The 21,322-nt window shown below is 42.5% G+C and overlaps 1 protein-coding gene across 1 annotated transcript in view; it reads left to right on the plus strand.

Annotated features, from left to right (window-relative positions):
* Positions 1-200: 200 nt before the first annotated feature.
* LOC126238308 (uncharacterized) overlaps positions 201-21,322 on the plus strand; it is a 36,310-nt gene continuing 15,188 nt past the window's right edge. Inside the window, exon 1 of the mRNA XM_049947782.1 lies at positions 201-266. Coding sequence (XP_049803739.1) covers positions 209-266 — 58 coding nt within the window. The 5' untranslated portion in view covers positions 201-208. The remainder of the gene's footprint in view (positions 267-21,322) is intronic.

Genomic DNA, 21,322 nt, shown 5'->3' on the forward strand with positions numbered 1-21,322 from the left:
ACGCATGCAGTCTGATTCCCCGCGCAGGACCGATGACGAGGGAAAGCAGACACAGGGGAGGTGAACGTCGTGCCTCACGCCACGGAATGGACCTGTGACGTCACTGTTCTTCCCAGTTCCCGTTGGACGCAACCGGCGTGTTGTCCACATGTGTATTTATTCCGCGGCGACTCGCACTGCGAAGCACTGTTCCAGCTTCCTCCTCACAATGCAGCCGAGCCGACTCCCGGAGATGTGTGTGATAACGAGCGTGGTTTTACTGCTAGGTAAGTACCACTGCATTCAGATTTCTGTGCGACGTGTCTCCTTCATTCTTGATTAAATTTTGTCTTGTAGTAAGCCAATGATTATGGTTTGCTGTAAATTTACTTAAGCCGTACTTCCGTGTACAGTAATATCTTACACGCGTTTAGATCGTCTTACTTCCCTTGCTGTACCTATTCACAAAACAAAAACGTTGTCGTGCTTCCCCATTGCTGCTGTCCGCTTCTCGTACAAGTCACCCCGTATTGCACGCAAAATCTGGTACCATTAAGAAAAAGTTGGACTTCACTTTTGTAGCCCCAGTTTTTTTCCCAAAAATTAAAGGACACTTCTCTTCGTTCAACATTGAATTAAATCCTCGTTTCTGCTTGAAGTACTTTCCCTTCCTTGTTCTTTTTATTTACTTTTTCTGTCCCTTTTTCCCTTCTTTCATTACTTACTTAGATAACCAACTGCTGTTCTCTCGGCAAAACAAAGAAACTTGAATTATTTCCAAGTTAGCCATTGACTTTATGTAAATATGTGAAAGCATAAGGCATGTTACATTACGGCTAGGTTAATTAACGTGTATTGTAATTTATGTGTGATGCAATGTAAATGATTTTTTTGAGTAATATCGGCAGGATAAAAAAGAAACCAGAAAAGTAATAATTTTGTTGGAGTGACCATTTTCTGCATCAGTTATATTGATATAAGTTTGAATGTATAAAAATAATTTATTTCATCGGAAATATCTGGCATGGCTTTTATGCCAAGTATGTTGGTATGACGATTGGAATATTATGTTGCTACTAGAGGAAAGCGTTTTACGGAGTAAAATGTGGGACGAAGTAGCGTAACAGATGACATACGAAATGTCAAACACTGGAATATAAAAATTAAGATAACTGCGATCTAATTGAACTTGTTATAAAAACTGGCTGATGCCTCCTAGACATTGTCTTAAGACATAGGATCTTTAAATTTTGTTTACCATAGCTGCAATGCTCGCAGGGAGTTGTCGAGATCTTGAAATTTAACAACATTCACGACGCTGTCTGGAACAGTCCCTTAATGCGTCTGTCGCAATCGAGAGGCCATGTTTAGGAACAGATATAAAGCTCTGAATGAACTGAGTCATTTTCGTAATCTGCGTTCGGAAACGTAAGCATTTTCTTGAATCATCTTGCAGAAGAAAACCAATTTCATTTTGATGTTGTATTCACGACTTACAGTTTTGATACAAACACTAAGGTACATAAACAGATAATGAAAGTACAAAATCTACTATTTCAAAATCAGCGAAACCTTTTTAAGACTTAGTTGCCTGTTGTCGATACTGAGGTAGGAATCTTGAGGACGAGACTGTACTTTGATGCAACATTTCTAAATTAAGTTCTATTGAGTTGGTGGTTCAGTAGTAAATTGCCAGATTACGAATGGAAAGGTTTCAGCAACTGGCTGAGTCAATTTCAACAACGGAGGAAGGCAACTGCAGACCACTAGAATGAGATCATAGTAAAGCTATTGGCTGGGTTTTGCGCTGATGCCAAAATGACAAGCGTTGACTCTCAACCAGCTTTGAAATATTGGTTTTTGGTGTCTTTCCTTCGCATGGACATACTTGGCGTAACGTTAACTCTATATTTAAACGTTCATGTACTCCGTGAGCCAAAATGCCATGTCTGGAGTATTTCGTACTGTTATTAACCAGTAATAGTCCTTCAGTGGCGTATAGAGTAGTGCCTCTGTACGGGACAAAATTTTTCTTGTTCTTATCTCTATGCACGATACAAGGCGGAGACAGCACAACTTTAACACGATCCTGCTTGAATATCGATTCTCTAAATTTACTCAACAGGACTTAGCAAGAACATTGCTATGCTCCCAAAGACTCGCATTTAAATTCCGTTAGAATCCCTTTTAAATTTGATACGCGCTATACCGAGCTATTGCGATCCTAGCAGTGTATGTCAGTTTAGGCTCCAAACAATGGACTGTGCTAGAATTAGTCTTCACAACCTGTTGTACGTAGTTTAAAAGTATACTCACTCTCCCAGAAACCTCTCAGCACATCTTAAGGTTTCAATTTGCCTTACCTACTTTAATTCCGTATGTTCCATTTCATATCACTTCATATTATTACCATTAGATATTTAAACGTTTCAACCCAAGCATCATGATTTTTATTCCCCGATATTGCGGCCTCTCGGTCTCTGTGCTGCTATTTTCTGAGCAGAGGGTAAGATTTGATTTTTTGTGAAATAATGTATACACACTGATAGCTGCTAGGTGAACCGCTTAAGACTATCTTCGGGAATATACGCTCATATATCGCCCATTAAGAATGTATAATGCGGGGTTTTTGTTCGGATGGGACTCCAAAGAAGTTCTGACACAGACTGAAATGATAAACATATTTATTATAATGTGAATATGTGTATACAAATGCTTTCGTTCATCAAAACTGTCTGATCGACCGAAAATGGTAGTAAAGAAAATGGGATTGACCTAGCAGTTGTCCTGTGTGTTTCATGCATACAAACAGTATTAGTCGTAACTGAACTGCCTACACATCCTAGTGTACGTGAAGAAAAATAGCGTTTAACTGCACGAATAAATTCGGAAAAGGAACAAATAGTACATGCGTGTGTGCAGATGCTTAATGAAATGAACTGTCATAGCACTTAAATTTTCAGAAGGGATACGTCACTAACTTTATTTTTTGACAGTAGCTGCTGTGTCTTAGTACTGGTGGATATGAGGCTCGAAAATAAATTAATTCAAATTTAAAAAATTTGGAGCAGTGAAAGACTTATTAAAACCCACGTTCGCTTTAACGTTATAAGCTGTATTTTGGTTCTGAACAAAGTTACGATAATGTTGGAAGCTGAAGAATGGCAAATTTCTTGTCAAACGTAAAAAAGAATCGGTAAAAAGTGACTGGTTGACGTTTGTTCATAAATTAATTGCTGTCTCGTGGTTACATACTCAAATGAAACATTGTTTGACACAGATGTCATAACCAAAGGCTCATGAGTTTAGTACGACAGTGGTCGCTTTTACAACTGACAGCTGTTCACTGTAGAAAGCTTACGGGATTGTGGGGGCTTTGGAGTGTCTACAGGGCGGTCCGTTGATAGTGACCGGACGAAATATCTCACGAAATTAGCACGAAACGAAAAAACTGCAAAGAACGAAACTCGTCTAGCTTGAAGGGGGAAACCAGATGGCGCTATGCATGGCCCGCTAGATGGCGCTGCCATACGTCAAACGGATATCAGCTGCGTTTTTTAAATAGGAGCCCCCATTTATTATTACATATTCGTGTAGTATGTAAAGAAATATGAATGTTTTAGTTGGACCACTTTCTTCGCATTGTGATGGATGGCGCTGTAATAGAGCTTAACAGAATGGAGACAGGCTTCACTACTGAACGTGATTTGCTGTTCTAAGATTAGCTCCATATTGTTCAGATTTAAATCCAGTGGAACTGATCTGTCACACCATTAAATACAAGTATCAGCAAGAAATATCCCTAATCTGTGGGAGGACACTAATGAAGCTGCTTAAAAGTACTTGTAACAGACTGGGCTAAAACGCATAAGAACGTCAAAAATGTTGAACAGGTTATAATGCTGTCTGTTTGCATTTGAAACTGGTGACGCAGAACGTGACTAAGACATTTGCATTCGGCGAATGGAAATGCAGCAGTGCCTAGTGAACAAAGTGATGGAAACCACAATTTACTACAGAATTTCAGACGTACTTTTAAAGTTAAAAATTTGTTCTGGGCACGATCATTTCTTTTCCGAACTCTACTTGGTACTCGAAAATTGTGTGTTCTGCTTGATCTATATTATTCAGTAGAGCTTTGGATATAATTTTTTAGGTGACTGGAAGTAGACATATGCCTCGGTAATTGTTTGTCTTGTCACCCTCCTTGTGTAGCGGATGGATTATGCTTTGTTTCGAATCGTCCGATATTTTTCTTTCTGCAATCTTTAATAGCCTTATAAATAGTTTCAGCTGTTCTCTTCCCTCTCAGCTTCGACATTTTAGCTAATATGCCGTCTTCACCTGACGCTCTGTTTTTCAGAGCAGTTTTGATGCAGTGATGATGGTTCTGAATGTGGGTTTTCTTCTTGAGGCTGTCTGAAAATTAGTCTTTGTGTTGGCTCCTCGCAGTTTAGAAAATTTTTGAACTAATTAGCTAGTAGCTCATAGTTGTCTGTGTCGTCGGTAATCAGTTTGCCTGTTGAATCTTTGAAATGTAGGCTCGTTGACTTGTAACCTGTTATTTCTTCGTTGGAAACTTCGTTGAAAACTTTCTTCGTGTTTTAGTCCTGTATGAAACTCTATTTCCTCTAATCGTTTCGTCATATTTCAGTTTTCTATTCGAATAATTTTTGACTACAGTTTTGATCTCTGCAAATGTATTCCAGTTTCTTTCTGCCGGTGTTTCATTTTTTCCACGCAGTTAGTCTACGCTCTATCGCTTCGTCACATATTATTCCAACACCTATGTTTCCTTCTTCGTTCTAGTTCTTTCATCATTTCTATCATTCTTCTGGTTTTATCCCAGTTTCTCATCTTGTATGCTTGAAGATTTTTGACGAATTCGTTCCTGTACTGACAAATTTTGTTAATTGTATGGCCTTTTTAATTTTGACGTTTGGCCTTTGATTGAAACTGGCTTTGATTTCTGTTAAAAAGTTGTGCTATTCATCTCTTGACACTTACATTCATGTTTTCTCTATGGTTTTGTTTGGTTATTACCAAATGACCCAGATTAGAGCCTAAATGTCTATTACACCACCAGATCTCTCCTTGTCAATTTCTTGAGAAAGGTTGACATAAAGTCAAACTGGCTGCAGAAGTTGAGCCCATCTCAATTCTTATTGGTGCGTTTGTGTGCAGGAAAATTTCCTACTATTGCCAATCTGTCCACTGAAGTCTCCGAGTAGTTTTACTTTGTGTTTTTTTGATGTCTTATTTTCTAGTGTCTTCCAAAATTGTTAGATTTCTTCTGTTGTCGTTGTTGGTAGGTGCATGTGCGTTTATGATGGTATAGCCCTTGTTTGCAGATCTAACAGAGAGAAGAGATACCCGGTCTGATGGGGACGCGAAATTCGTTGTGGATTGTTAGATTTTGACCATGAAAGCTGTTCCACGCAGATACTTTGTTTATTCTTCGTGACCGGTTTTCCTTTACAGATCCTGTAGCCCTCTGTGTCAAATGTGTTTGATGTGTTTATAGGGCAATTTTTATTCTTTTTTTCTTCATTTTTCACACTTAGTCTCTCTGTAAAGCTAAACTAGATCAGATGGTTCAAATGCCTCTAAGCACTATGGGACTTAACATCTGAGGTCATCAGTTCCCTAGACTTAGAACTACTTAAACCTAAGGACATCAGACACATCCATGCCCGAGGCAGGATTCTAACCTGCAACAGTAGCAGCAGCGCGGTTCCGGAATGTCGAGCCTAGAACCGCTCGACAACAAACTAGCACAGACAATTCATTTTTGTGAATACATACATATAGACAGGTAACTTAGTATAGGAGAGGGAACTCCCATGCACTAAGCTCTTCATCCCAGAGTTGTGATTGCACTTTATGTCCTCAATTATTTGTTGGCTGTATTTTCTCTCCTTTTATAATTTTACCCTCTAAAGCTATCTGTAGTAACACGAACGTTGTCGCCTGATACCTTAAACCCGTGTCCTGTCCCTTCATTTCAATGTTTTCCATATGTTCCTTTCTTCACCGATTCTGTGGAGAACAAACTGAATCATCTTGTCAGTCCACCTCATTTGGAACGTCTGTGTTACCACTAATGCTTAGTCATTTCTTTTCCAGTGTTCCCAGAGCACATGACTCACTACGATACAACGCTTTAACTTACATTCTCAGGAATTTTTCTCAGATGGTCACTGTTTAATACCAGCAGACTTCCCTTGGTCAGGTCCTTCTACGTAACGACCCGCCCCCACAATGTGGTCGTGGAGCAGACCGACAATATCTCTCATATTGGTGGAATGTCCCCTTCTTTCGGCCATTCGTGTTAAGTATAGTCTTTCCGATTCCTTAAATTTAATATTAGCAGACTATCAACGGATGGTTGAACTGGTCCTCAGTTTCCTCGGTGAAAGTGGTTATTATTTCCAGGTATAAGGTTCTACTTTAGTCTTGGAGCAGGGGAAATTTGGTTGTGGTTGGGACTACTTTTACAGCCTTCTCGGTCTGTGACTCCATGACCGCCCTCCCCCATTTTTTCAGTTTTTAGATTTGGTCTCATCTTTTATGCCTTTACTGTGTGTGTTTAATTATCATTATTTTATAATTTGACTCCTCTGACTGGATCCGTCCACTTTTAGTATACCCTCTTTCTTCTGTGACCCACTTCGGAATCGTGGGACTGATGATCTGGCAGTTTGGTCCCATAACCCCTCTCAATCAATCAATTCCCTTGGTCAGGAATACAGTCTTAGCATGTGCTAGCCTTTTTAAGTCGTCTCTTCTTTGACCATCATAATTTGCTTCCAAGGTAGCGTCGATTGAAGCTTATCCTTAATCTAATTTCTGGTAATCCTATATACTTTCTTCTATCTGAAGTTTGTCCTTACAATAGGACGCGCCTACAGATTTCGGCCAGTGAATGTGACAGGAGCAAGAGCTCTTGATCGCCAAGCGTTTAGAAAAATTAAGTTTTTGGCGAGGTTTGGGCGACATAAGAGCCAATTGTTGGCGTAGTTCCATACAGCGGGTGGCGCAGTGGAAAGAGTATAGACTGACAATCCGAGGGCCGTGGAGTCGAGTCCCTACGCTTTCATTTTAAATTTTTACCTTTTTTATACTGCAAATAAACCGAAATAATGCACAACAAAACGTATTAATATGTTCGTAAAAGGCACGAAAGAGAGAGGAAAATTTGGGAACTGCACATTTTCGAAAAGGGATTAAGACTCAGTCTTTATACATAAAATTACAGGCGTTATTTAACAGTTGATGGTTTACACGCCGCGGGCTGATATTTTCCGTACGAACAGCGGAGTCAATAAATTTTTCGCCGTCTTGTGAATTTCATAAACGCCTTATTTTTACGATTATGGGGCTGTTCAGATCTTCCTCTGCAGAAAGAGTAGTCTCACTGCGTCGTCACAAGATTCTCGAAAAAACTTCACGTTGCTCAGTCGAGAGCTAACAAGTGAATAAGCTCGGCAGCCGAAGCTGGCCAGCGTCGTCCCGAACGGCTGATGGGCCAGTATTACCTGCATTGGGGACCTATTCGGGTGCGGTGTGATACTTCCCAAAAAATTAGTCAGAATAAAAATGGAATACTAGATTGCATTGTACCTCAGAATACCATTTGTTCTGATGTGAGGTATAATCACAATGGCTTCAGCGTGAGTGAAAATGGTTTTCTTTGGTTCTGGGTTAAGGTTTAAAGAGACGCTAGGCTCAGCTGATTCTGCGCGCGTTGCTGTTGGTTTTACCGTTATGATGAAACCAAGGGCAGAGATAGCTGTAGGAAAGCGATAAGTTGAGTGATGACTGACCGTGATAAAATGTAGCACAGCACCATGAAATATGTCGCACTGAATAGCAAAAATACCAAGACTTCAAATAAGACCATTTAGATTGCAAGTTCTATGAGGATGCAAAAAAGCATATGATATGCACGCTGATTGCGCATAATCATAACCGCACCGAACTCCCGCTTCCCGGCGGAGTTATGTTGCTGAAACATACAACAAACCGTCCAGACAATTATTGATATTTAAGGTACATATTCAATGACGAATAAGTCATTTTAACTCAATATCAAGATTATTCATGATTAGGTTAAACAGAAACATGGCGTTCTCACTTCCAACTAGACAGATGAATGGAAAGTACATAAGTTTCTAAGGAATTTAGTTTGTTTCATATAAAAGGGCGAAATTAATCCATCGACTCTAATTCATAGAGATAAGAGATACTTATCTCTGTATAGTACTTAAATGACAAATTTATTATGGCAACTGCCGAGGGCTGCTCGAAGTGAAACTGAGTACGAAATTCTGTACGCATTAATTACACTCCCCCCCCCCCCCCCCATTTGGAAAGTCCTCGTGTACGCTGTAGTTACAAATCTTTCTTAGAAATTTATTTGCAATCATAATCTTTCCTTTGTCTTCCTTCTTAATGCCTTCTATGAAAATATCAAGATATACAATGTATTGAGCATTATTTTTTGTTTGGATTGTAAGTAATGTTAAATTCTAAGTTTCTATAGAGGGACTCGATCCCACGATCTCGGATTACCATCCAGTTCTTTCCGGTGCGGCAGCGACTGTGGTACGTCACTGGAGGGAATTGGCATCACACTTGCGCACATGGGGAAGAGGCGATGAGCTCTGACGCCACGTTCAATCACATCCCAGATGTGTTCGATCGGGCTAAGATCTGGCGAGTTGGGGCCCCAGCACATCAACTGGAACTCACCACTGTGTTCCTCCAACCACTCCTGCTCATTGCTGGCCTTGGCGCATTATCTTGATGAAAAGTGCCACTGCTGTCGGGAAACATGATCGTCATGAGGGGCGTACGTGGTCTGCAACCAGTGTGAGATACTCCCTGGCTGTCGTGGTACCTTGCACCAGCTTCAATGGACCATGGATGCCCAAGCGAATGTTTCCAAGCCTAATGCAGCCGTCACCAGCGTGTCTCCGTTCGTCACTGTAGGTGTGAAGGAGCTGTTCTCCTGGACGACAGATTCGTGCCCTCCCATAGGCCTGCTGAAAAAGGTATTGGGATTCATCAGACTAAGCAAGGCTCTGCCACTGCGCCAACGTCGGGTGCCGATGGTCACGTGGCCATTTCAGTCATAGTTGCCGATGTCGTGGTGTTACCGGCACAGTCATAGGTCACCGGTTGCGCAGGCCAATCGTTAGGAGGGTTTCGTGCACTGTGTGTTCACACTTGTACTCTGTCAAGCATTAAAGTCTAATCTTAGTTATGTCATAGCATGCCACCTGTCCTGTTTCACCAGTCTCTGGCCAGCCTACGACCTCAGACATTTGTAATGAATGGTGGCCACCCAACCACACGGCGTCTGGACGTGGTTTCACCACCTGTTGGAGACACTCAACACAGCACTCCTCGAACACCCGAAGAGACGTGCAGTTTCCGAAATGCTCTTTCCGAGCCTCCGGGCCATCACAATATGCCCTCGGTTAAACTCAGACCGAGCGTCTTCCCCATTCTGTGGCCGTGCGGTTCTAGGCGCTATAGTCTGGAGCTGCGTGACCGCTATGGTCGCAGGTTGGAATCCTGCCTCGGGCATGGATGTGTGTGATGTCCTTCTGTTAGTTAGGTTTTAGTAGTTCTAAGTTCTAGGGGACTGATGACCTCCGAAGGAAAGTCCCATAGTGCTCAGAGCCATTTGAACCATTTTTTCTTCCCCATTCTAGAAACGGACAGCACGCTCGCAGATACTACATGCGCCATGCGTGTGGCTGACTAGCAGTTATTTCTCGCCAGGCAATGCTGCTATCGCCTGAACGGGCTTGTATAGAAAACAGGTCGGTCATAATGTTCTGGATGAACAGTGTATATCATAAATTTGGACTAAACTAGTGGCGGATTGGGCGCGGTCAGCTTGTTCATCCGTATTCTGTGCTACGAAGACTACAAAACAAAAATCCCAAAACTACAAAAACCTAATACTAAAAGAAACAGAGAAAGCAAAATGTACCACTAAAAAACTATTAACCCCTCTAATTATCCAACTGCCGGCCGCTGGTGGCCGAGCGGTTCTGGCGCTGCAGTCTGGAACCGCGCGACCGCTACGGTTGCAGGTTCGAATCCTGCCTGGGGCATGGATGTGTGTGTTGTCCTTAGGTTAGTTAGGTTTAAGTAGTTCTAAGTTCTAGGGGACTGATGACCTCCGAAGGAAAGTCCCATAGTGCTCAGAGCCATTTGAACCAATTATCCAACTAAACGTAAAACTTGAGTGCAATCGGGTAAGAAACTTCTTTTTGTTCATTACGCTACATCTAAATTGTAGAAGAAAGTTAACGGTACTAAACACGAACAGCCAATACTCCAGCCAGCAGCGACTAAGTAGCGCTGCTGCGCGGTTGTAGCAGACAGCATGGCGTGGGCTGGCGCAAGAGATAAGTGAAAGTTGGGCAAGGACTTTGCTCCGACAAGCGTTAACACACCTTGCGGGGTCTGTTGTGCTGACAGGCACCGTGTTGTCTCCTACTGTCATGCGGTGGCGATATTAAAGAGAACACAGCAAGTGTCATAGCCCGATATCCCAGAAACTTCGCTCACTGGAAAGGTCAAAATAAACGAACATTTCTCTGCTTATCCGTAGACACTCGACCATTTCTGAGAAAACGTTGACAAAAGTTTGAGGTACTTCTTGCCTTTTAGCGAGTACGTAATTAAACTGAAGTGACAGCAAAGTGGCTAGCGTTGCAGCTTCACACTTCTAGCTCTCATGTTAGAAACCATATTATGTTTCCATTTAGCCGGCCGGTGTGGCCGAGCTGTTCTAGGCGCTTCAGTCTGGAACCGCGCGACCGCTACGTCGCAGGTTCCAATCCTGCCTCGGGCATGGTGTGTGTGATGTCCTTAGGTTAGTTAGGTTTAAGTAGTTGTAAGTTCTAGGGGACTGATGACCTCAGATGTTAAGTCCTACAGTGCTCAGAGCCATGTTTCCATTTATCTACCCATGTCCATATTGAACGAATGTTTTTTAACGTATATTGAAATAACGTTGTCCTTACTCGCCTAACAGTGTGCTAAATGAATGAGAGCATAAATAAACGGAAAATTAAAAAGACTGTAACCCCTGGAAATAACGTCACATAATAAATGCATGATACTTATTGAGAAACCCATTTGTAATTCTAAAGTTAATATAATGCCCTTGTCTCCCATAACTTAATAAGATGATGTAGCCCTCTAAGGAAACGAATAGGTAAAAGACAAAACAAAAATAAAAACAATAATAGGGATTCGAAAACGGGACGCGTAAGTGGGGGCGTGATGCAAGCCACTGTGCCACCAGTTGGACTGAGTTTAACGCGCATTAAAAGGCATCTTTCCTATTTTGAACTCCTCTTCCACTGTGCGAAGGTTCTGGGAAATCGGGGTATAGTACTTGACGTGTTCTTCTCGTCAGTAGCTGCTACAGCACTGGCTATTTTTTGTTTCGCCTTCTCTGTTAACACACATCGATAAACCGAACACCGCATGGACAGCTTTATCCAATACGCACATAAGTCCACTTTATAAAAAAAATTGTTCGTTCTGTTTTTTCCTAGTTGTCAGATGTATGAAACAATAGTGGTATGAACCGATGTACAGATGACAAGATATTACAAACTTTCCACAAAACTTCGAACAAAATGCACATGATGGCTCTTAAGAGATACACCTGGTATTTCCCCAGAGCGTAACATTTTGAAATGCAGAGTACCTGTAGTCTGTCATCGCTTAACGTTAAAATAATAGCGGAAAATTAATAGCAACAATTGGGACTATATTGTGGTGCACTATGGCTTCATTAATTATTGAGCGGTTGTTGTTGTTGTGGTCTTCAGTCCTGAGACTGGTTTGATGCATTTCTCCATGCTACTATCTTGTGCAAGCTTCATCATCTCCCAGTACTTACTGCAACCTACATACTTCTGAATCTGCTTAGTGTATTCATCTCTTGGTCTCCCTCTACGATTTTTACCCTCCACGCTGCCCTCCAATGCTAAATTTGTGATCCCTTGATGCCTCAGAACATGTCCTACCAACCGGTCCCTTCTTCTAGTCAAGTTGTGCCACAAACACCTCTTCTCCCCGATTCTATTCAATACCTAATTAGTTATGTGATCTACCCATCTATTCTTCAGCATTCTTCTGTAGCAACACATTTCGAAAGGTTCTATTCTCTTCTTGTCCAAACTATTTATCGTCCATGTTTCACTTCCATGCATTGCTACACTCCATTCAAATACTTTCAGAAACGACTTCCTGACTCTTAAATCTATACTCGATGTTAACAAATTTCTCTTTTTCAGAAACGCTTTCCTTGCCATTGCCAGTCTACATTTTATATCTTCTCTACTTCGACCATCATCAGTTATTTTTCTCCCCAAATAGCAAAACTCCTTTACTACTTTAAGTGTCTCATTTCCTAATCTAATTCCCTCAGCATCACCCGACTTAGACTACATTCCATTATCCTCGTTTTGCTTTTGTTGATGTTATTGAGCGGTTAAAGACTATGAAATGAAATGCGGTTGTCACCAAATGGCAATATGGGAAGATGGCAGAGGCAGACTCGTATTTGTGGAAGCTAAAATATCTAGAAAGAATATCATTAGTGAATCCAGACTGTGGAGACATTTAGGGACTGCCGAGGCCCACCAGAGCCCTCTTGTGTGTATCTGGAAAGATCGTCACCACAAACTCACAATGTGAGAAGCCAGCAGACGAAGTTGAAAAGTGAAATCGGTTAAATTAGAGGTTAAAAGGAGCACCGAGTCTGAAATGAAGAATAATCATATCTGGCAAGCTGTTTAGTAATACCGTTCAGCTCGTACAGTGATGCATGCATGGAACGGATAGAAAAGTTATCCTGGTAGACTAGCGGATACTAGTGAGACGTCACTACAGCGAAGGATTATTTACATGTTTCTCGTATGGCCGTAACGGACCGCGCAGCTTCGTCCAGTGTTGCGTCGAAATTGGCAAACTGCAACGAATGTGGACCTACCGAACTGTAGACGCAGGCATTTGTTGTGATCTATGCCTGACAGGTAACGAGAATTCAATTCGCCAGGAACCACAAGCGACTCACACGGGCGATAGACACCTGAATGCAGTATCCGACGTAGATGCTGGTAACATTTTTGTTAGGGTCCACTTGCCATGAAGGGCAACAAAACGGAGCGTAGAATATCGACGTACCACTGTGCTATAAGGGTGCCGCAGATAACCAAAGGGTTCCTACTATGAAATGAAATGGCACCCTAAACGATCATTATGGCGGGCGATTGTCCAGCTAATACCCAACTGCTGTCTGAGGCAACACACACATCTACGCTGGTCCTACTCCAGTCAATGAGATTGCAGGCTGAAGACGTGTCGGGCGATGTTCTGGACAGTGGTGGGATACGACCCGACAACGTTCAGATGCTCCGGCGTCCCATTTCTTTCATAGCAGGACCGCTATGGTTGTCATGCGCGGTACTCATACAGCACAGCGCTACATAGATGATATTCTACATTCCGTTCTGCTGCCCTTCATGGCAAGACATTCTGGCATTACATTAAGCAAGACAATTCCCGCCCGCAAACGACGAGAGTTTCTTCTACTTGTTTCGTGTTTTCGAACCCTAGTTTGGCCAGTAAGAACACTACGGTTATCAACTCCAAACGTTTGGAGCATTGTGGATGGAGTTCTCCAACCATCTCAGGTTTTTGACGATCTAAGGCGCTAATTGGTCAGAATTTTGCTCTATCTCCCAGGAGAATATTAAGCGACTCTGTCAATCTATGCCAAGCCCAATAACTGCTTCCTTAAAGGCCATAGTTGGACCAGTGAGTTATTGACTCAGTTAGTGAAGCGTTCTCTCCCAAATAATTCATCTAATTTTTCTGAAATTGTAACAATTTGTCTGTTTCGTACGTCACATCTACAGAGTTCCATCCCATTTGGATAATTCCGTTGTGGTGCGTCGTTTTTTGCTTGAATGTATACTTAACTATTGCAATTACGAATAATTGAAACTGGAACTTTGGTTCAAATGGCTCTGAGCACTATGGGACTTAACTGCTGTGGTCATCAGTTCCCTAGAACTTAGAACTACTTAAACCTAACTAACCTAAGGACATCACACATATCAAAGCCCGAGGCAGGATTCGAACCTGCGACCGTCGCGCGATTCCAGACTGTAGCGCCTAGAACCGCTCGGCCACCCGGTCGGCTAAACTGGAACTATAACATAGACAATGTTGTGAAGAAAGCAGACCAAAGCCTGCGATCGACAGAAAATGTAGAAAAAGCAATAGGTGTACTAAAGACTGCTTAGACTACGCCTTTCCGCCCTCTTCACTAGTATTGCTGTGCGGTGTGAGATCCAGACCTTATCGGGTTGACGGAGTACATCGTAAAAGTTGAAAAAAGAGCAGAGCGTTCTGTATTATCGTGAAACAGGTGAGTGCCACGGATGATACGCGAATTGGGGTCCCAATAATTGGAACAAAGTTTTCGTTGCGGCAGGATCTTCTCATGAAATTTCAATCAACTTTCTACCCACAGTGAACATATTTTGTCGGAGCCCCCCAACATAGGGAGAAATGATCGTCATAATAGAATAAGAGGAAATCGGAGCTCACACGGAAAGCTTTGTGTCCGTTTCTTCAAATGTGTGTGAAATCTTATGAGACTTAACTGTTAAGGTCATCAATCCCAAAGCTTACACACTACTTACGCTAAATTATCCTAAGGACACACACTCCCAGGCCCGAGGGAGGGCCAGCAGCATCGTCCAGGACTGCAGGGCCCAAGACAGCTCGGCTAATCCCGCGCGGCTGTTTGTTTCTCCAGCGCACTGTCGGAGAGTGAAACGGTAGAGAAGTAACTGAAAGCTGCCAAGAACTTAACTGTGAATTGCAGAGTAATAATGGAGATCTAGCCATTTAGTAAGGTAGATGGTTCCTTAACAAGAAAGAGATTTAAATTTAACTTTAATAGAAAGAGTTTGAAAGCAATTCAGTAAATAACAAAATATTTAATATTTGAAGTGAACTTCCCGATGAAATTTCAGTGTTTTGATGATATGGAGGAGTAGAATTCAGTTTAGTGCGTTCTTCTAAGCAACGTCAAGTAAGAAGGAAACGAGTTTCATGCCGTACGTACGGCTCTGGATTTATGTTAACAGGTCGTTATGATATGTCATTTTATCCACTACACGATATTTACCAAATATTTGATACCTTCTCCAGCTAACTTCAATCACAAATACAAAAACAGACGACTAATTGCTGAGATTAGCTTTATTCCAACCGTTAACTAGTTGTTTAACAAGGTGACCCTGTTTTTGAGAGCTTGTATTGCGGTTTAGTAATCTTGTTTCCTGTATCAAAACGCCCTAGTTGCTTAATTAGTCCTGTAGATAAATTTTTTATTGAATACAAGGAATACTATGCTACTCATTCACCTCTGTAGACATTTGAATTTGATAAACAGCCACAGAAACTAAATTTTCTAAGACTTTTCATTCAGATAAAACGGACCATACTTCAGTTTCTGACGAGATCTGTTAACAGCAGAAGTGGTCAAATGCAGCCGGGCAGGGCTGACGTAAACGCTGGCAGCTTACCAGCAAGCTTAGGTCACAGGGTAGCTCGACGAAGCGAAAGAGCTTTTTCAGATTAATTGGGCAGGGCTTGAAAGTTGTCACAGCAGGGCGCGATGGGGATTCATTGGTGACTGGTGAAAACTAATACTGTTCTATTATGAGCACTGTATTTACGTTACATATTTATATGTAGACATTGTTACTTTTCAATTATGTACATTACGAGGGGAACTAATAAGTAATGCAATATAATTTTTCTCGGATAGTTTCTGGGGAACAAATGCGGGATTTGTTGTGGGACATGGTGGAATATTTACGCTTCAACCCTTATTTTTTGTCATCAGTCTTCTGACTGCCTGGTTTGATGTGGCCCGCCACGAATTCTTCTCCTGCGCCGACCTCTTCATCTGAATAGCATTTGTAACCTACGTCCTCAATTATTTGCTGGACAGAAATTTTAATACTCCAATCTCTCTTCCTCTACAGTTTTTACCTTCTACAGTTCCCTCTAGCTCCATGGAGGTGACTCCCTGATGCCTTAACAGATGTCCTAGCATACTCTACCATCTCCTTTTCAGTGTTTTCCACACATCCCTTTAATATCCGCTTTTGCGCAGAACCTCTTCATTCCTTACCTTACCAGTCCATCTAATTTTAAACATTAGTTTGCAGCAACACATCTCAAATGCTTAGATTCTATCCTGTTTCGGTTTCCACACAGTCAGTTTAACTACGAACAATGCTGTGGTCCAGACGTACATCCTCAGAAATTTCTTCCTTAAATAAAGGCCTGTGTTTGATACTTCTCATGGCCAGGTATGCCCTTTTTGCCATTCCTAGCCTGCTTTTGATGTCCTCTTTATTCCGTCCGTCATTTGTCATTTTCCTGCCTAGGTAGCAGAATTCCTTTACTTCATCTACTTCGTGACCATCAATCCAGATGTTCAGTTTCTCGCTGTTCTCATTTCTGCTACTTCTCATTACTTTAGTCTTCCTTCTATTTACTCTCAATGCATATTCTGTACTCACTACACTGTCCATTCCATTCAGCAGATCATGTAATTCTTCTTCACTTTCACTCAGGATAGCAGTGTCGTCAGCGAATCGTTTCATTGATATCCTTTCACCTTCAGTTTTAATTCCACTCCTGAATCTTCTATTTCCATCATTGCTTCTTCGACGTACAGATTGAACAATAGGGGGAAAGACTGGATCCTTTTCTTAGACGGTTTTTAATCCGAGCACTTCGTTCTTGGTCGTCCACTCTTACTATTCCCTCTTGGCTCTTGTACAAACTGTATATTACCCGTCTCTCTCAATAGTTTACCCCTATTTTTCTCAGAATTTCGAACATCCTCCACCATTTTATACTGTCGAACGCTTTTTCCAGGTCGACAAATCCTATGAACGTGTCTTGATTTTTCTTCAGTCTTGCTTCCATTATCAACCACAACGTCAGAATTGGCTCTCGTTCCTTCACCTTTCCTAAAGCCAAACCGATCGTCATCTAACGCCCTCAATTTTGTTTTCCATTATGTGTTGCTTACAAGAATAACTTGGATGCATGAGCTGTTAAGCTGATAGCGCGATAGTTCTTGCACTTGTCAGCTCTTGCAGTCTTCGGAATTTTGTGAATGACATTTTTTTTCCGAAAGTCAGATGGTATATCACCAGACCATACATTCTACACACGATCGTGAAAAGTCGTTTTGTTCTATCCCTTCTGCTTTATTTGATCTTAAGTCCTCCAAAGCTCTCTGAATTTTTAATACTGGATCCGCTATCTCTGATAAATAGACTCCTATTTCTCCTATCGCATCAGACAAATCGTCACCTTCATAGAGGCCTTCAAACTACTCATTTCACCTGTTTCCTCTCTGTTCTGCATTTTACAGTGGAATTCCCGTTGCACTCCTAATACACTCCTGGAAATTGAAATAAGAACACCGTGAATTCATTGTCCCAGGAAGGGGAAACTTTGACACATTCCTGGGGTCAGATACATCACATGATCACACTGACAGAACCACAGGCACATAGACACAGGCAACAGAGCATGTACAATGTCGGCACTAGTACAGTGTATATCCACCTTTCGCAGCAATGCAGGCTGCTATTCTCCCATAGAGACGATCGTAGAGATGCTGGATGTAGTCCTGTGGAACGGCTTGCCATGCCATTTCCACCTGGCGCCTCAGTTGGACCAGCGTTCGTGCTGGAAGTGCAGACCGCGTGAGACGACGCTTCATCCAGTCCCAAACATGCTCAATGGGGGACAGATCCGGAGATCTTGCTGGCCAGGGTAGTTGACTTACACCTTCTAGAGCACGTTGGGTGGCACGGGATACAGGCGGACGTGCATTGTCCTGTTGGAACAGCAAGTTCCCTTGCCGGTCTAGGAATGGTAGAACGATGGGTTCGATGACGGTTTGGATGTACCGTGCACTATTCAGTGTCCCCTCGACGATCACCAGTGGTGTACGGCCAGTGTAGGAGATCGCTCCCCACACCATGATGCCGGGTGTTGGCCCTGTGTGCCTCGGTCGTATGCAGTCCTGATTGTGGCGCTCACCTGCACGGCGCCAAACACGCATACGACCATCATTGGCACCAAGGCAGAAGCGACTCTCATCGCTGAAGACGACACGTCTCCATTCGTCCCTCCATTCACGCCTGTCGCGACACCACTGGAGGCGGGCTGCACGATGTTGGGGCGTGAGCGGAAGACGGCCTAACGGTGTGCGGGACCGTAGCCCAGCTTCATGGAGACGGTTGCGAATGGTCCTCGCCGATACCCCAGGAGCAACAGTGTCCCTAATTTGCTGGGAAGTGGCGGTGCGGTCCCCTACGGCACTGCGTAGGATACTACGGTCTTGGCGTGCATCCGTGCGTCGCTGCGGTCCGGTCCCAGGTCGACGGGCACGTGCACCTTCCGCCGACCACTGGCGACAACATCGATGTACTGTGGAGACCTCACGCCCCACGTGTTGAGCAATTCGGCGGTACGTCCACCTGGCCTCCCGCATGCCCACTATACGCCCTCGCTCAAAGTCCGTCAACTGCACATACGGTTCACGTCCACGCTGTCGCGGCATGCTACCAGTGTTAGACTGCGATGGAGCTCCGTATGCCACGGCAAACTGGCTGACACTGACGGCGGCGGTGTACAAATGCTGCGCAGCTAGCGCCATTCGACGGCCAACACCGCGGTTCCTGGTGTGTCCGCTGTGCCGTGCGTGTGATCATTGCTTGTACAGCCCTCTCGCAGTGTCCGGAGCAAGTACGGTGGGTCGGACACACCGGTGTCAATGTGTTCTTTTTTCCATTTTCAGGAGTGTATTACTACCATTGCTTCTAATTTCATCGAAGGCTGTTTCGACGTCCTACATGGTGAGTCTGTCCTTCCGACAATCATTTCTTTTTCAATTTTTTCACTTTTTCATGTCCAAGAACTGCGCTTCGGTGGCTCTGTCGTTAGCGTTCAGTGTTTCGATTTGCAAAGCTTAAAGGCTGAGAAAAATGTTTGCATAAATATGCAGCACCAGAAAATGCACGCTGTAACTGCCACTTTTGCGTGTAGTTGAGGAAACCTATCCCGTGGAAGGTAAGAGCCAGAGTGAATGTTGTCCACTGTTCAAAGATTGTCCTCAATAAGTCACATCACAGGTGTATTAGTTCTAACTGCACATCAGCAGGACAGTTCTGACGTCAGCCGAACATGGTGACATGAAGATATCAAAATCTGGCTCAAGTGATCTAAAATTCGCGAGTCTTTCCGCGAATGCTACATCAAAGTTACCGATAGACTGAAGGAATGACTCAAGACGGTCATTATTAATGTTACGTGCCAATTTCGTCACAGTCGGAAAAAGGAATGACACATCTGTCTTGGAACTAACTTTTCCAGATCTCCAGCTTAATTTGCATTGCGCGAATTTAAAAAAATATACAACTAATTCATTATTTTCCTGCAAAGAGTCATTGAAAATACTCAAATGACTCGTTATTTCAGTAGAAATGGTAGCACAGTCATTGAGGACCAGAAAGCTCAGGAACGGACCTTCCTTTCATATCCATAAAGATTTTCCTGATCAAGCAAAAAAGGAAACGTTCAAAGATTTTACTATTATTTAGCCACCTTACCTGCCAGAAACATTGAATACCATTGAAATCAGATTCCAGCTAATCCATTAATTCAGATTGTCCTGTCAACCGTTAAAATTTACAGACCTAACATTACAAGCTTGTCAAATTACATTACACACACTTGATGATACACTATACACAGTGTACTAACAAGGGGAGGCCGCCAATTGTGAAATTCAGATTCGATTCATACTGCGCATAATAAAAGCTCATGGCCAGAGGTGTAATGTGGCAAAGCACCAAGATGCACTTCTCAGCCGTTGTCGAGAAAATCGACAGTTAAAAGAAACCGTTGCGGTGAAATACTCTCCTCTCTACGATTAATAATTTTCTACAGCGTCGTGGCGCAGCGGTAAGCGCTGGAGTTCGTAATCCGAAGGTCGCCGGATCGGATCTCGAGCCATGCAATTTTTTATTATTTTTTGCTATATATATATATATATATATATATATATATATATATATATATATATATATATATATATACCACCTCCATTTTTCCGTTTGTTTAACAGGGTGTACCAAAGCTCTCCCGTCCGCACTGATTTTAGACGATGTTATAAGTTGCGCTAGGGACCGCATCTACCTTCTTTCGAAGTTAGCAGGCAACTACGCTGTTATGCGGAGGCTCGTTTCGGCCCAATCAACATCTGTCCTTCAAGTGTAACGAGCGAGTAACGGAGTTTATATTTCATACCTGCCACAGCAAGTTCGTGTTCGTGGGGTCTCTATTCTAATTCGGACGTTTGACTTACGCTATACGTATTCGTTTCGCAATATCGTTTCTACGTCTTGCGTTAACTATACGTGGTTAACATTATGAAGACAATTAATAACATTTGTGAAATACAACTTTGTTTGCGGAAAACATAATGATGTTCGACGTCGCCAGTTTTTCCACGACAAACTACTTTCAACAACTTACTATAGGCATAATTGTTGCAACTGATTGCCGGGAATATATATATATATATATATATATATATATATATATATATATATATATATATATATATATAAACAAATACTAAAAAGGTTGAATGGCGCGAGATTCGATCCGGCGACCTTCGGAATATGAACCCCAGCGCTTACCGCTGCACCACGACGCTGTAGAAAATTACCAATCGTAGAGAGTATTTCACCGCAACGGTTTCTTTTAACTGCCGATTTTCTCGACAACGGCTGAGAAGTGCATCTTGGTGCTTTGCCACGTTACACCTCTGGCCATGAGATTTTATTTTGCGCAGTATGAATCGAATCTGAATTTCACAATTGGCGTCTCCCCTTGTTAGTGAAATTTCTGTCCTGGGTGCTACTTAGTTTTTAGAAGACCCACAAATCCATCACCGCTGGCCATCAGTGGCGACGGAAACTAGATTATTCCAAAGCAGATTCGTATTCTCAAGAACATGTTAAACTGCACGAAACATCTTCCCGAGTACATGTACCATGGGGTCCCTTTTTAATGTTCAGATCTGTACCCACTGCTCGGTCGAAAGTACCCAATTGTGTTGTATCGGTAACGCCGGTATTTTTATCAAGGCACAGAGAATATGCAGTGAAATGAGGCTCTC

The sequence above is a fragment of the Schistocerca nitens genome, chromosome 1 (genome assembly GCF_023898315.1).
Source record: "Schistocerca nitens isolate TAMUIC-IGC-003100 chromosome 1, iqSchNite1.1, whole genome shotgun sequence".
In the NCBI taxonomy this organism is placed as follows: Eukaryota; Metazoa; Arthropoda; class Insecta; order Orthoptera; family Acrididae; genus Schistocerca; species Schistocerca nitens.